We start from the raw sequence: 14737 nt of genomic DNA, 5'->3' as shown, positions 1-14737 counted from the left end.
TAACTCAGCACAGGCTGCTGGGAGAAAGTAATTGCAAATCCATGCACTGTTCTGACACAGTCCTAGTCAGACTTCCAAGTGAACGGCTGCCAGATGAAACAAATGGCACATTACAGCTGCCAATATGATCGCATTTAGGTGTCACTTTGTCATCGTGCATTACACCACACGGCAACTGTCTCCTCCCGCTTCTCACTTTTCTTTTGTATGAGCAGCTACCAGCTCCCCAGCCAAAATCTTGGTCAATGCAGGACAGAAAGGACAGGAATAGAAAAGCAGATCCAAACAGCCCTTCTTTCTTCCCATCCTCAGTGGACATCCTAGCTGCTCTCACTACTGCCGTTTGGTTCCCAAGGTCTTCCTTTTACCTCCAAGAGACCACCATGCCTCTCTCTCTATCTCTCTCTCTCTCTCTCACCTTTTCCTTTCCCAGCTCCTCACACCTGGCTCTGCTTCCCCCAGCTGGTTTCCTTGCTTTTTATCACTCCCTACCCAACATGGGTTGCCGGAGCACCCCTAGGTCAGCTAACTGTAATAATCCATCTTACCTAATTACCACCAAAGATCTACAACTCCATGCTCCCTCCCGAGGACCAGCTTCTCTGCTCCACACACTCTCTTTTCCTGCTTGCAACGTCTGCACACACACGCACTTCAGCTTTCAGATGAAGCCCGTTTCACCTGGCACCAACACCACTCCAAGGCATGCCAAAACTCCCTCCAGTGGAGCCTGTCCAAGAGGAAAAAAGGAAAGCTGATATGGGCATACACTTGCCCTGGTCTGTAAAGACCATGGCCACAGAAACACACAGCACAGCCCTGCTGGAGTCCTTAGCTGGGTTGCTGCTATGTCCAATTCTTGGGGTCAGGCTGAGATGCATCCCTCTGCATGTGTGTGGTGCTGAGTCATGCCCACTGATGACTGGTTTTTAGCAGAAGGTTAGTTACCACCCTTAATTAAAGTTTTCCTCACTGAAGGAAGGTCAAAGCTGTCAGACAAAATGAACAGGTAAAACAGAAGAGTAATTCTGTTTTCTTTTTCACGTTATCAACCAAAAGACAGAGGCAGCGTTGGACCACTATGCATGCAGTCATTAGGAGAGAGGAAAAAAAGGAAAATACATACGTACCAGGTATCCAGAGCTCCAGAGGACACTTGGCCCAGTAGAACATGCCCCAGTCTCAGGCAAAATAAACGGGATTTGGAAACATGCTTGAATATTTTGCTGAAGTAGTACTTACAAATGAATCCCTGCATCGGAGTGTCATCAGGATGGACACCTGAATTTCAAACTTCAAGGTTAAAAAACTTGAAACACACCGTTTTGTTATATTCCCTCAAAAGGTGGCAATGAGGTGAAGACAGTGGCAAGTTCGTGCTGTTGAATATTTCAAGAAATTCAACCACATACCAAGGAAGATGCGTGGCACAATCACACATTGCACAGCCACATCAACCCTCACCTCTGAGCAAAGCTGCACCCAGTGGCTGTGCTTGTGCAACTTTGTGTGAGCAAAGCACAGGGGAGGGTGAGACATCTCAGCTTCAGATCAGGAAAACAAGAAATTCCCCCTCCCCAGGCAGCTTGTTTTTCATTTCATCTTTACAATTTTGACCAACATCCCTTTCATCTGAAGAACTTGAAGACAAGCGAGTCAAAATTCATATTTTAATTTTTTATATATATATATATACACACACACGTGCAGCAATTCATCCTCAGTACAGAAGACAAACAAACAAAAGATCTGTGGCACAATTTCTTTGGAGAGGTTTTCTTTCTTTTTTTACTTTTTTTTTTTTTAAGCTGTATCACAGATCTGATTTTTGTCTTTTTCAAGGACTATAAAAGGCAGCTACTTCTAATTCACAGAAGCCTTAGAGTGCTGATTCAGTGCTGAAGTCAAACACATCAGTCTCCTCCTCTCACTTATTTGCACATCTTTTCCCACTGGAGACTCCATTTTGCAAGAGGTTTGGCATCCTCATTTCTCCATGGGGCTCTAACACTTTGCACCTCTCCCATGCCCAGGCCACTCCTGTGTCCCAGCACATGAAGAGCTGCTGTGAGAGGGGAGGACTAGCGTGTCACTCCCCACGGGACGAGGACCATTTAACAGATTTAAGACCAATGTTCTGTGTTCAAGAAACCTGACAGTTAATTTTTAAGGACGTTTTCACTGAGAATTGCAGATTTTATTTACGCTTGAAAATGATGAGTAAAGCAGGGTGAAAAAAAGAGAAAAACCCAACCCTGTATGATAACAGTTGAAATAGAAATCCCACAGAAATAACCTAGAAATGCAAGGACAGAGTGGCTGGCAGCTGAACAGACAGGCAGCGGTTTGACCAGTGCGCCACAATTCACGTGCTGCCTGGAGACCTGATGACATGAGCCCTACTGGCACCCACAGCACTACCGTACGCATTCACGTCTCAAAGAAAATACCACCCATGAAACCTTCAGCTCCTGCCCTCCTTTCCAGATTGCATCTTGCTCAACCCCATTTCCCAGGGAACCCTGGAAAAACAAGACAAAGCAAAAGCCTGACACCAAATCCTAACTAGCTCTTCTCTGAACAGCAAGGAGAGTTCATGAGCAAGTTCAGAGCCTGCTGCACCTCATGTGTAACAAGCAAAAAGTTGCACAAGTTGGAGCAACTTTCAGAAATACCTTTCAGCTGCCACAGACCACATACGGGCTGGTACGTGCCTTCAAATATTGGAAGTGAACAGAAAAAAGCTATTGGTTGGAATGCAGTTTTGCTGGCTCAACAGAAGTGGACAACATTGCCATTTTGCTATGATATGAAACACTGGACCCAAAGAAAACCTTAAACTCAACAATACTGAGTAGGAGAGGAGAAAAACGCAGCAGGAATTTCAGGAACCCTGTAGCTTGACAAAACACATTGCAAACCAGCAGTGATCGCATGCTGTCATTGCAACATGCACAAGTCACTATTTCAGAAACATAAAGTTTAAGGAAACACAATCAGAAATGCTGATGGTGGCCCAGGAACACTGTCAGTTTCAGGTAGTGACAGGGGTTACTAAAAGTCCAATTAATATAAAGCAAGCACAGGCTGTCAACAGGCTATTTTAGTGTTTGGAGAGCAGCATAGGGCTGAGAAACTGTAATCAACTTTAATGCAGCTGTTTTGCCAAAAATAACATTTGTCTCTGAAAAGGGTAAGCCAAGCCAAAGAGAGAAAGCAAGCTAATCTATAATGTATAACAAATCTCAAAATAAATTAAATGTGGTTGCAAAATTAGGTTTGGTCAATAAAGGCTCAATAAATAAATAAACAACAACAAAATATTATTGGAAAACAACCCCAAAATATTTTTGGCAGTTTTAGCCCAGGGTGGGCCGCTGCCCCAGGCAGAAATCTGAGTGGGGTGGTCAACGCCTGCTGCAGCCCTATGGCCTCCTTCTCCCCCTTCTCCCTCCCTGGCTTTTGGATGACCTCCCCTGCTGACATGTTGCACCTCCTTCCTCTGCATCCCTCCTTCCACTCCCCATCTCCACTCCACCTCCAAAACTAATCCTCCTTGCTTTTGCCCCAAGCAAGGAGTCTGGGAAACATGCCTTTTGGGGTGTGAGGGGGAAGGAAATGGAGGGACAGAGGATCCAAGTAACCCAGGAAAAGCAGCTCCACCCTGACCAGCAGACAGGACAGCTCGTGTCTAACTACGCCTCGCACCCCACTGAAACCAGAACAAAATTCACAGACGCTTAATCCACATATGTATGGCCACAACCACAAGCTGTCTTCCTATGCTCTTCTTACCCTCCATGCATCTTGCAACCAGCCTGGGGCCAACCTGGTTTCATGCCACTTGAAAGACTAATTGATGGCAATGAACTGAGTCCCAGTCCCACCTCGCCTGAGCAAACGCACCACCAAGCTCCTCCTGTCTAGTCTGTAGCTAAAAATCCCAGCAGATGCTCATCTGGGGATGTTTCACATTTCATTTTTTTTGACTAACTAGATATTTTTTCCTTTTATTCTTACTTCAATACCAATTTTGCCATTAGGATTTTAAGCATGCAGTGAAAAAGTGCGTTGACCCCAAAAAAGTGTACATTCCTATGTACAACATCTGTAACAGCAACATATCTAGCGGGTATTAAAACAGGTTTCAGTATCGTCTACAATTTACATACTACATTAGAAAACCACATCCATTATTAGCAAACATCTTAGGTGCAATGCCTGTTGCAGAAAGGACCTGAATTATACACACGAATTATATCACAATAGTGCATAGAGAGATGCAAAAATCATTCTTCCAAGGAACAGTTACATTGCCCGACATAAAACAAAAAGTGGGAAAAGCCCCAAAACAAGAAGTGTAAGGCCATTGCAAAGAGATCACCTTGCACAACCAATGAGAAGCAGAGCTACCACAGGGCATGAAATCCTGCAGGATTACCCAAGGGAATTCCTCCTTGGAGCACTTTAGAAATGTATCCGTGAACTAGACCTGAGCAGACCCTCCTCCCAGCACCAAGTCCTGCAGCACCTTTGTGGCAAACATGGAGCAGTACGCTTCAACTACTATTTTTGTGCCTTGTCTCCTTGTTTTCTTATTTAACTTGTTCAACTGCATGAAACCAACCCATGGGATTTTCCTGTCAGCAAGCGCTCAGAGCCAGGCTTTGCTGGCTGTCAGCGGCTGACCCCAGCACAGTCTTCCCTGAATCTGTTTCAGGAGGATAGGAGGCAGATTTCTTGAGTCGTGACCCTCCTGCCACTCTGAGCATCTAGATTTGCACACATTCTTGTTCCTACAGGAAAGGGCAAGGGGCAATAAACAGGAGAGCAATTGAAACAGAGGCTTCTTGTACAGAAATTCATGCTTAAACCTCATTCAGAAGGGAAACACTAAGACCATTCAGAGAGAAAAGGCAAATTACAATTTCTCTACAAGAAGCTGAGAACATGAGGACTCTTGCAACAACTCATAACAAATAGGCTACTTCATTTATTGTTTATTTCCCCATATGAATGAATCAACCATCTCGGAAACTCCATCACACACAGGGCAGAAAAAGTTATTTACAAAAGGGACATACATCCCCAAAATAAGTTTAAGATGTACAGATTTAATAATGGGAACCAAGAGGGAGGGGAGAGGACAAAACCAAAAACAATGACATTGCAGTCAGACTTTGACTTTCAGTTACAGAAGAGATCTCTATCTCCATGTAAGTAGGGTTTTCAACTATTAAATAAATGGCATCTTAAAAATAGAACATTTGAGAATTTCAACACATGTATTATTTCTTCTAAATAAATATTGCATGAAATGATTCTGTTTTGCCACCATAGCTGCCTCCTCTCCTCCTGGGACTGAACCACCACCTCTGTTTTTCCTTGGATTCATGGTTTTGTTTCCTAATGGCAAATGCTATTTCCTCCACTGTTATGTTTTGGTTTGGTTTTTTTATTTATTATTTTTTTGTTTGTTTTTTTTTTTGTTTTTTTTTTAAAGGCCTGAACAGGCCCAAGTCAAAATGATGAGCATCTTTCCTACCCTTTGCAGGCCTCTGACCTGGCTCAAGGTTGAAATACGATGGCTTTTCAAAAATTTCCTATTATTTAAACAGTCTTCTCCATGACCTGAAACAAAACATAGCTTCCTGCTATGTAGCTTAGTACTGAGGCTTCCACTGATAGCTTTTGAAATGAGAGCCCCCAAATAGCCCCCCACATGCCCGTAACACAAACTGCCTGTGATCTCATTTCCTCCGAAGCCTGGGGGAGCAGGAGCAGTTCTCGCACAACTGTCTTTGCATGGTAGCAGAGCACGCAGAGCACGTGCTGCCTTTTCCCAACTGTAAAGAAGCAAATGCCAGTAGTTCATCTGCCTTCGCTGGGTGTCTTCTTACCAACTTTGCTCACCCGGCACCCTTGCATGAGCTTTCCTAGGAGCAGGACAACAGATTATCACTCTCTGGGCAGTAGAGTGCCCAAAGAGCAGGTGAGGACAGGACCTGGTGCACCCATGGGCTGCACCAAGCTGGATGCAGGAGCGGGGCAGCCGCACACCCTGCCTCACAGGTTGTGGCAGGCAGTTGCCCCGGGGCTGGCAAGCCATGAGCAAGCGGCTCTCCGACAGGAACCTGGCCTGGCAGCAGGGACGGAGATGGGTGTATGCAAAATGAAGTACCAGGGGTACCCGTGTCCCTGCTTCACCTTATGCTTCCCCCTAACACTTTGCTATCATTCTTACAGACTCCCACAGCGGTTTTCAGGTTCAATAAAGCTTACTGCCTGCCTTCCTCCTCCTCAGCTGGTGATCCTAAAAATAGCTTTGCTTGAAGACAAAGTCAGAAGAAGGCATCGACCCACTAGTATGGAATCAAGCTCCAAAGTGCACGTCAAGCCTTCAGGCCGGCTGGCCATCGCTGCGCTTCCTGAGAACAAAACAGTTAACACTGAGCCTCTCTCTGTCCCTGGCTTATTCAGAGCAGTTGCTCCTCCAGGGAGGAGGAGTACAAGTGAAGTTTGATAAGTAAAACGGGGAGGGGGGGGGACATGGACCTTCCTTCCATTGGTTAGGACAACTTATCCCTGAAATGCACTAAGGCTTTTGATAAAGTGAACATAAAAGGACAGCCTCTTGAAGGTGTGGGAAGACCCCGCCATGATCCTAGCAGTCCTGCGCTGCCAGGGGAGACAAGAGGAGAGCTCCCTTGTGCTCGGGACAAGGGCAGGGCCACAGCACACTCCTGCCAGCTCCTCCCAGAGGCAAGATGACTCCAGGCTTCCTTGTGGCAGGGGTCATTTCTACAGAAACTACTTCTGGAAATGCAGACCTTTTGCTGATATTTATTTACTGTCCATTTTCGGAAGCCTCAAAACCACAAGAAGGTACTTTACAAAGGGGGTACTGCTACGCGCATGCAGACCTGTTCCTCCATCCTGAAATTATGTGGCAAAGGGAGCTAATTCTTTCCTGTAAGCACAATTATTTTGGGATACCATCCTTCTCTTTGCCACTCCCATGGGTTTGTCAGAGATAGGGCGAGGGATGCGAGAGGGGACCAGAGGGCTAAGGCACACTATTAGATACGAGGACGGCAGGACGCTGCTGTCATGCAACAGGAAATCTTTGGGTAGAGAAGGGTGTCATCTTACTGAATACACTAATGCCATGGATGCTGCCTTCACTGTTACTGTCACCTGCAAAATTGCAATTTCAAAACTGCAGCTCCTGACAAGGAAAAAATGCTTGCAAACAGTTAGTTATCCCTTTTGTGTTCTCTTGACAGATTTCTAAGTTGCTGGGCCCATCCTGTAGTTTGGCTGAGAAAAAGCACAAGTCGTCTCCCACATGAAGGATGCCCTACTTTGGTACGAAATCCTGCTCTTAGATACTCACTGAGACCAGCAACGGTTGCAGGCAAATACCCAAATGCAAAATTTGTCTCATATTCCACATTCAGCCACTTAGTCCCTCCTTAAACAGAAGTGATTCCTCCCCATGTAAGCTCTCAGACTCACAACCATGCCCAAGCAATCAGAGTGACCCAGTACAGCTGTCCACCCCCACCCATCGGAATGACAAAAAGCAACCAGTCAAGGAGTCCTCAGTGTGAGTGACATCCCTCCACCACAGAAGAAAGGCAGAGATGTTTCCAACCACACCTGGTCATTTTGCCACCCCAACTGTTTTTGGCTTACAAGGCTTAAAACCAAGCAAGACCCTAAGTAATATAGTTCGAGTGCTAAGGGCTTCTGTGTGCGTGACTGCATGGCAAGGAGGAGGACCAAAGCAGCGATGACTTAAAAAGTGAACTTGCAGCACTGAAGGCAGTGGCTTCCCCCGCTTCTCAGGACAGCAGCTGGCTGACAAATGCAAGAGGGTGAGGTTGGAAAGCAGGCAAGGCAGACCACTTTGCTGTTTTTATTGTAACATAATGCTTTTCGGTGCTGATGAGGTTGTTGCTACTTGCCATCTGAGGAACAAAGACACCAAAGATTGCATCCATGCTTGGAAAAACATTTCTCTGACATGTCTTCTGGGCACACAACTGTTGCAGACTGTGGGATGTTGCATAATAACCTCTGGAGGCAGATTTCCTTCTTGTCGGCACTTCTTCATGTGTGATTATTGTCCTGCTGGTTATTCGTAATAGAAATGTTTATAGACCATCAATACATTAGGCCATTCAGACAATTCATTGCACTTCATTGTTTTAAAGGAAGGTGCCATCAACACTGAGGCTTTCCTCCATCTCTTCTTTTTCAAGGCAGCAAAGCGCTACCCTAAAAATGCAGTTCAAAGTTTTTCCAGTGTAACCAGATCCCTTCCACCTTGATTTATTTTCCCTTGCAGGTGCTTTGTATCCAATGATTCAACAAGTTAGAGTGTTTCTGAGGCTTCAAAAGTGCAAAAAAGTTCAAGGTACTTAACCACCTTGAGCACCAGTTAAGGCGTATTTGTTTCCAGTCTCAGCCACTGTAAACCCTGTCTAGTGTAGTGTACCAGTTCGGTCATGCTACTGTTCAGTGCCAGAGCACACGTCACTGTGCTGAGTTCAGCAAAAAACTCTGGAAAAAGGGGAGGGAGAAAGAAAACATTTGGTTGGTTTCACAAAACAGGCACGTCTGACAGGCTAGGGGGCAGCGAGGAGCGACAACAGCAGCACACTGACAGTTGGCAAGTCCCATTAAACATTGTTAATGCAGAGAGGTCAGCAATATTAGAAGGCTGGGAAGTGTAATAAGTACACGAGGCACAGCATGCGAGAGGAAAATCACACTCACACACGCATACACACACTGAACTGCCTCCCCAGGTGCTGGCTTTAAAAGGACATCGAGACTCCATGGTAGGTGGGCAAAAGTTTGGGTGTTCATACCCCAGTTACTGTTGTGTGCTTCCCCCAGATTTTAAACAGGCCAAATTTGAGTGTCTGAGTGATGCTGGGAAGCACACACAGCTGTCATCAGACTGGTCCCCTTCCTTCATCCATCCTCAAACCTTGGAGACATCATGATTTCTCAACTGAACAGGTTTAAAAATTTATATAGCTTGCCAGGCTACACAGCTCAGATTTGGGTTGCCTTTAGCTGGCCATGTCAGGCAGATTTAACAGAATCCTCCTACCCTGCCACCAACTTGAGGCACCACGCTCCTCCTCCCACATGGGCAGGAGAAGGCTCTTGCAGCGTATCTGAATCTGTTGGGAGATGCCGGCAGGCTGCATGCCCTGCTCTGTGCTGGCAATCATCTGTGCAGGTGACAGTGAGTTACAGGAAATTATCACACCTATTCCTTTCCAGTCACCTTTCCAAGATATTCCTGCATGACCTGCCTTCTAGTGACCTGGGCTCGTCCCAGTCCCTTGGTCCCTCCAGCCTTGATCGTGTTGCCAGGTACCTTTTCAGAAACCGCCCGTTCTCAGCTCTCCTTTTTTACACACAAAGATTGAACCTGGAGGCTGAAGATTTCTGCTTGGCTGTGCAAGGAACTCTTCAGCAGCAGAGAGCACAACACTTTCATTCTAATACTTTCCAATTCAGAAGCAGAGAACACATTTCCCCTGATTTTCCTCCTTTTGTGTACAAAATGGGTATCCATTCCCTCCATGGGAAACAGAAATGCTGTAAGCAGGGACAAGGAGTCTGAACACCCTGCCTGAGCAACCAGAAGATAATCTGATCTGTGACCACAGTACTTTGTGAAAGGAGAGTGACTTCACATGCACACGTGCAACCTCAGCTTCTCCTTGCTGTGGGAAATCAGAGGCTGGAAGACAACCTGTTACAGCCTCATGATCCACGGTGCTACTCTGCATTACAGTGAGGAGCTGGGTCCTGTGCTGGAAGCACCTGGTTGCAGACCCGCCAGAAAGCACTTCAGCGCTGCCCAAGTGACTTGGACATAGTTAGAACTAACTGCTTTCCACTAACTTATGACTTCCCTGTTTAAGAGAACTTGATAGCTGAAGGCCACTGCTCTTTCCTCTTCTTATGCCCTATGAATTGCACAAAAGAATCAAGGATATGGCCTTTTTTTTAGTTTTAGGTACTCACTCTCCATACCTCTTAGCATCTGTACATTACACTGAATATCAACAAGTTCCAGTTCTGAAATTCCTCCACCATCCTGAACAGTGACAACAACTGCTAAGCCTACATGAGTATTTACTGTTCTGCACAGATCTACTCCCTTAGGAGTATTTACTACCCCGGTCATCATTCCCCTACATCAAAACAGCAACACATAGCAGGTTTTGAATTTAGTCTTGATTGATGCAAGATTGTGCTCAGGCTGCCCTCCCACAGGTTTTCCTCCATGACTCATTCCTCTGGCTTACCAGCAGCATCCACTGCTCCTTCTACGTGACAGTCTTTTATCAGCCTTTTGAGGCTATAATCCAAAATACTACACATGAATTGCTGCTGTGAGCACAGATTTGCTCAGAGGACAGCCAACAACTGGAGTTACTTTATTCAAAGGTGACTTGCAAAGCCTTTTGAATTTCAGCAACTGCCTCATTAGTGTGACTATTTTTACAGCCTTCCAACAATTCGGCCAGGCACATCGTGTTTATTTTCTTTTGCAACTTTGCCAACGGATCATGGCAAAACATCCCTTTGCCCACAGTAGCTCACAAAACTTTGTGTTTTATGGAAAACGACACTGCAAATGCCACATGGGATGGCAGGTTACAGACTGAACTGCATCTGCTCTAGGGCTTTCGCTTATCCACCACTGCTTGTACCACAGGACAACACAACATTTTTAACAACAAAACTGTAAAATAAAAAAAAGTAGGAGCAATTTTAGGAAATGCTGCTTGGCAAATACTGGTCACATGCCCAGCAAGGACTCCAACTGAAGTGCTGCTCAGCTTCTCTGTTATGGAGAGAAGCCAGCTTCACCGTTTTCCTGGAAGTTTGACAAACTGAAACACAAGGGTACAGGCCAAAAAGCTGTTTTTAAAGAAAATGGACCAATTCAGAAAAGCTAAGCGCCCCAAAGGGAAAAACAAACAGAAAAAAACCCCCTTATGCTTCTTGTGTTACCATGGAGCAAGTTGGCTGGTTTCCTGCACTTGATACCCTCATGCCTTAGCTCTTAGACATTTGAGGATGCCAAGACAACCTTTTAATTGGAACACTCATCATTATATCACCACCAAGTATCTCTGCCAATAACCTGCCAATAAGCCATAGCTGTCTATTTCAACATTTTTACTGCTTTGTTCTTTAGGTATGGTGTTTGCTACACTGAGTGTTAGGATTTAAGCAAGTACATACACATAAACACAACACATAAGACAGAAAAGCCAGAGGGCAAAAACTTACCCTTATTCTTCCTGACCAGTGCATCAGCCCGTTCCCAAATATCATACGCATAGAGGATATAGGAAGTAATGTTGACGTAGGAAGAGGTGATGCTTGGGATATTATAAGGGACAGTGACTGAAGAGCCAATGCTGTTGCCACTGCAGTTGCTAGCATTCGATCCTGGCTGAGAACTCACAGAACCAGCAGGAGAGGGCATTGGAGAAAGAGGAGAAGGCATGCCTGTGCTTCTGCAGGAGAAAGAAACACCACCACAAACATTTCATTTCAGAGTTGAAAGTCTTGCCACAAGACTGCCTTATGCCAGGAGCTATCCAGTATCATCTAGGCCTGCAGTATAGAGTAGAGTGTTAAAAACCGAGATGCGTTCAGCTACATAACAGGTAAGGCCAAGGTTTTTGAAGTGATCTGCAACTCTAAGGACTCCTCTTGACAAAAGAAAATGTGGGACCAGACATCAGAAAGGGCCACCCATCCACCTTCCAAAATCTACACCTCCTTGTGCAAGCCTTCACTAGATTCTCTAAGTGTTTTTTGCTAAAGACTTCCATTTCAGGCATGCTGAAGCTCCCCACCTACGGAGGCTGGAGCTTTCTGACAGCTAGTCAAAGCAGCCAGGTCAGCCTACACACACTTATTTATAGACCTAGGGAAGCTAAATGCAGTCAGCTGCCCGCCTTCCAGACACAGGCTGGCTTCATCACATCGCTTCACCCCCACCACTTCAACCAACCTAATTTCAGTCACTGGTATGAGCGAGCTTCCACCACTGCTCTTGGGAGACCATTTAATTCCCAATAACCTACACTGTCCAAGGTGGCAGAAAAATAACTGGAATTTCAGCATCACTACTGAAGACCAAACAACCTTCTCTCAACTGCAGAGTTTAAAAGGGACAGACGTGGAGCTAGATAGCTATCTGCCAAATGCAATTACCACAGTATAGAGAAAAACTCTTACTCATTGTCATTAAAACACAGCACCAGTCTGCCAGGCATTGGGCCAAACACTGTTATGTGACATCTTGCCTTTTACTTTTGCTGCCACATATGCAGCAACACTGCTGCAGATACATAGAAAGGACAAAATGCTCAATAACTCACAAATTAGAAAATTAGTTTCTTTTTCTTAATTGGTGACTGAGGTAAGGAGAAAAATATTAAAGTATCACCTCAAAGTTATGCTACCACAGGGTGAAGGCATAATCCTGCTGGACAGTGGCCAGGGAGATGGGGATGGTACCCTGTTAAGTCTGAAACGATCTCTAGATGAGAGCAACAGAACAGAACAAAGACGACAACAACAGGGACTCTGAAATAGCATAGTGATGCTACCTTCCTTGCTCCTCTGACCTGTTTCTCTGGTGGAGAACTGCTCTGCCTGATACGCAGTAACTCTGGACCTCATAACAAAAAAAAAACCTTTCCAATGAGAAAAGACAGGAAAGAGAGAGCAGAAACCTACTCATGCCCCCTAACAATATGATTTCAGGTGGTAAGAAAGAGCGAGTGGTGAGGCACTCAAACGCAGCCTGCAACTCAAATACTCTGGATACTGTTTTCACTCACACCCTTATAGACACATCACAACATACATATTTTTAAATCTTACCTTGCAACACATGGAGAAGGTGCTTGTGTTACTCTGGAAGAACTCTGCAGTAAGGAACAGAACTCTTGTTAGGTATGGGCTATTCAGCCAACATCAGTAACTACTGCAGCCAGCCAGCTGGCAGCTTAGTAATACACATGCCCTACCTTGAAGTGGTCATTCAGGATCCTGGAATACTTTATTGCAGTGTCTTTTTTGTAACGAAACGTTGCCATGTGCAGAATGGACTGGCAGCGCATGCTGTGAACAGAAACACAACCAAGAGTAAGTGTTCAGGCTCACTGCTGCCTGCTCAGCAGTCATCAGCCTTGTGGGATGGAGGCAGGCACACATCAGCTGTATTGCAAAGTCAAGAAAGCTCAGAATTTCTCCTCCTGCTCACCTTAAAGAAAGACTCTGTAAAAAAATCACAAGGGGAGAAAAAAAAAAAAAAAAAACAACCAACCAAACAAGGAAGGGCCATGTCTGGTCTTTTACATAAAACAGGTGCCCAACCTCTTATAGGTGCCACAGGCTGAGTAAGCCTCTGTCCAGAAGCGCCTCAGCTACGTTCAGCTACAGCTTCAGTTACACAGCTCAAACACGGACAGCCAAATCACATTCTTTCACCTTAGGTGAAAGCCCTTATGTCCTCTCAGGTTACCAGCAGATCAAATTTTAGAGCCTGTGCCTTCCACGTGTAGTCCCTTGTGATATCCCAGCTCACTTTAGAGATGTTCCTGTTCATTCTGGTTTTTATATTGTGGGTTTTTTTCCTTGCAGAACTCTGATTCCCATTTAACTCATTCTTTCGCCCCTGAAAGTAACGGGTCTTTCACTCTATCAAGTCTAGAAACAGAATATGAAGGTGCAGAACAACAGTTACGCACCATAACACAGCAAAGATTTTTTCTTGTGAAGATGCTGAGGAGTCCGTAAAGGATTTCAATGTCATGATGAATCTAAGGAAACAAACAGAATCTTGTCAGTCATCAGGGCTCTGAAGTCCCACTGTTTATGAAAAACCAGTACATGCCATTATCTCAAACACTGGTCCAAAAGTCAGGAAACCTGCCCCGAGTTCTTAGTCCTGGCACCAAGTGCTTTGTATGATCTTGAACAGAGGACTGTCTCAAAATGCCTTGTTTTCCACGCAGCAGGAACAGATGTGGCCCCTTATGTGACTCGCTCTCCTCTTACACTGATTAATGGGCAACATCCCTACAAGTAGATGCCCCCCGTGGGCCACCTACAGGCCTGAGGCCCAGAAGAGGTGCCCCCACCACTGACTACAACACTAATTCAAGTGTTTCTGGACAAGACAGACATCTCAGTGGAAATGTTTCTTTTGGCAAAGAACAAATAAGCAAACCTCCTTTTTGAAAACAAAGCAACAGTAGCATCTTGGAAATGCAGTCCATCAAGACCAAAAAGCAAACAATGTAATTTAAAAAGTTTGAAGTCTACCACAAAAAAAACTCTGACAGTTCTTTCAGCTCTAAGGCAAGAAGTCAAATCAGCTCTCGAAAACTCACATAACCTGTAATTTCAATATGACTAAACTCATACCTGTCTCTCTTCTATCCAGTACATGGTTCCTTGGATTGCACTGCCTGTATATGTCATACTCTCTACTATCTACATACATCTACTATGGCTGTGAAACTAAACAGGGAACGTTGCTAAAAGAAACCCCAATAAAGTGCACTGGTACAAAGACACATGGGAGAAACCAGTAAAATCTGCCTTCAATCAAGCTGCAAGACCTTTGGGGCACAAACTGCTCTTCCACGTGCTATATTGTTGCTTTGAT

The 14737-nt window shown here is 45.1% G+C and overlaps 1 protein-coding gene across 4 annotated transcripts in view; it reads right to left on the bottom strand.

Annotated features, from left to right (window-relative positions):
- Positions 1-5467: 5467 nt before the first annotated feature.
- Positions 5468-14737, bottom strand: part of AFF1 (AF4/FMR2 family, member 1) — a 115077-nt gene continuing 105807 nt past the window's right edge. For 3 of the 4 annotated variants that reach the window (XM_010564427.1, XM_010564430.1, XM_010564428.1), the window contains 5 exons: positions 13815-13886; positions 13092-13185; positions 12946-12989; positions 11335-11564; positions 5468-8568 (listed from right to left, as the gene is read on the bottom strand). In XM_010564427.1, the coding sequence (XP_010562729.1) occupies positions 8447-8568; positions 11335-11564; positions 12946-12989; positions 13092-13185; positions 13815-13886 (562 nt within the window). In that variant the 3' untranslated portion in view covers positions 5468-8446. The remainder of the gene's footprint in view (positions 8569-11334; positions 11565-12945; positions 12990-13091; positions 13186-13814; positions 13887-14737) is intronic. The other variant, XM_010564431.1, reaches the window with a different exon arrangement.

Source organism: Haliaeetus leucocephalus, unplaced genomic scaffold, assembly GCF_000737465.1.
Source record: "Haliaeetus leucocephalus isolate CR32 unplaced genomic scaffold, Haliaeetus_leucocephalus-4.0 Scaffold178, whole genome shotgun sequence".
NCBI lineage: Eukaryota > Metazoa > Chordata > Aves > Accipitriformes > Accipitridae > Haliaeetus > Haliaeetus leucocephalus.
This window is presented reverse-complemented; position numbering and strand designations above follow the sequence as displayed.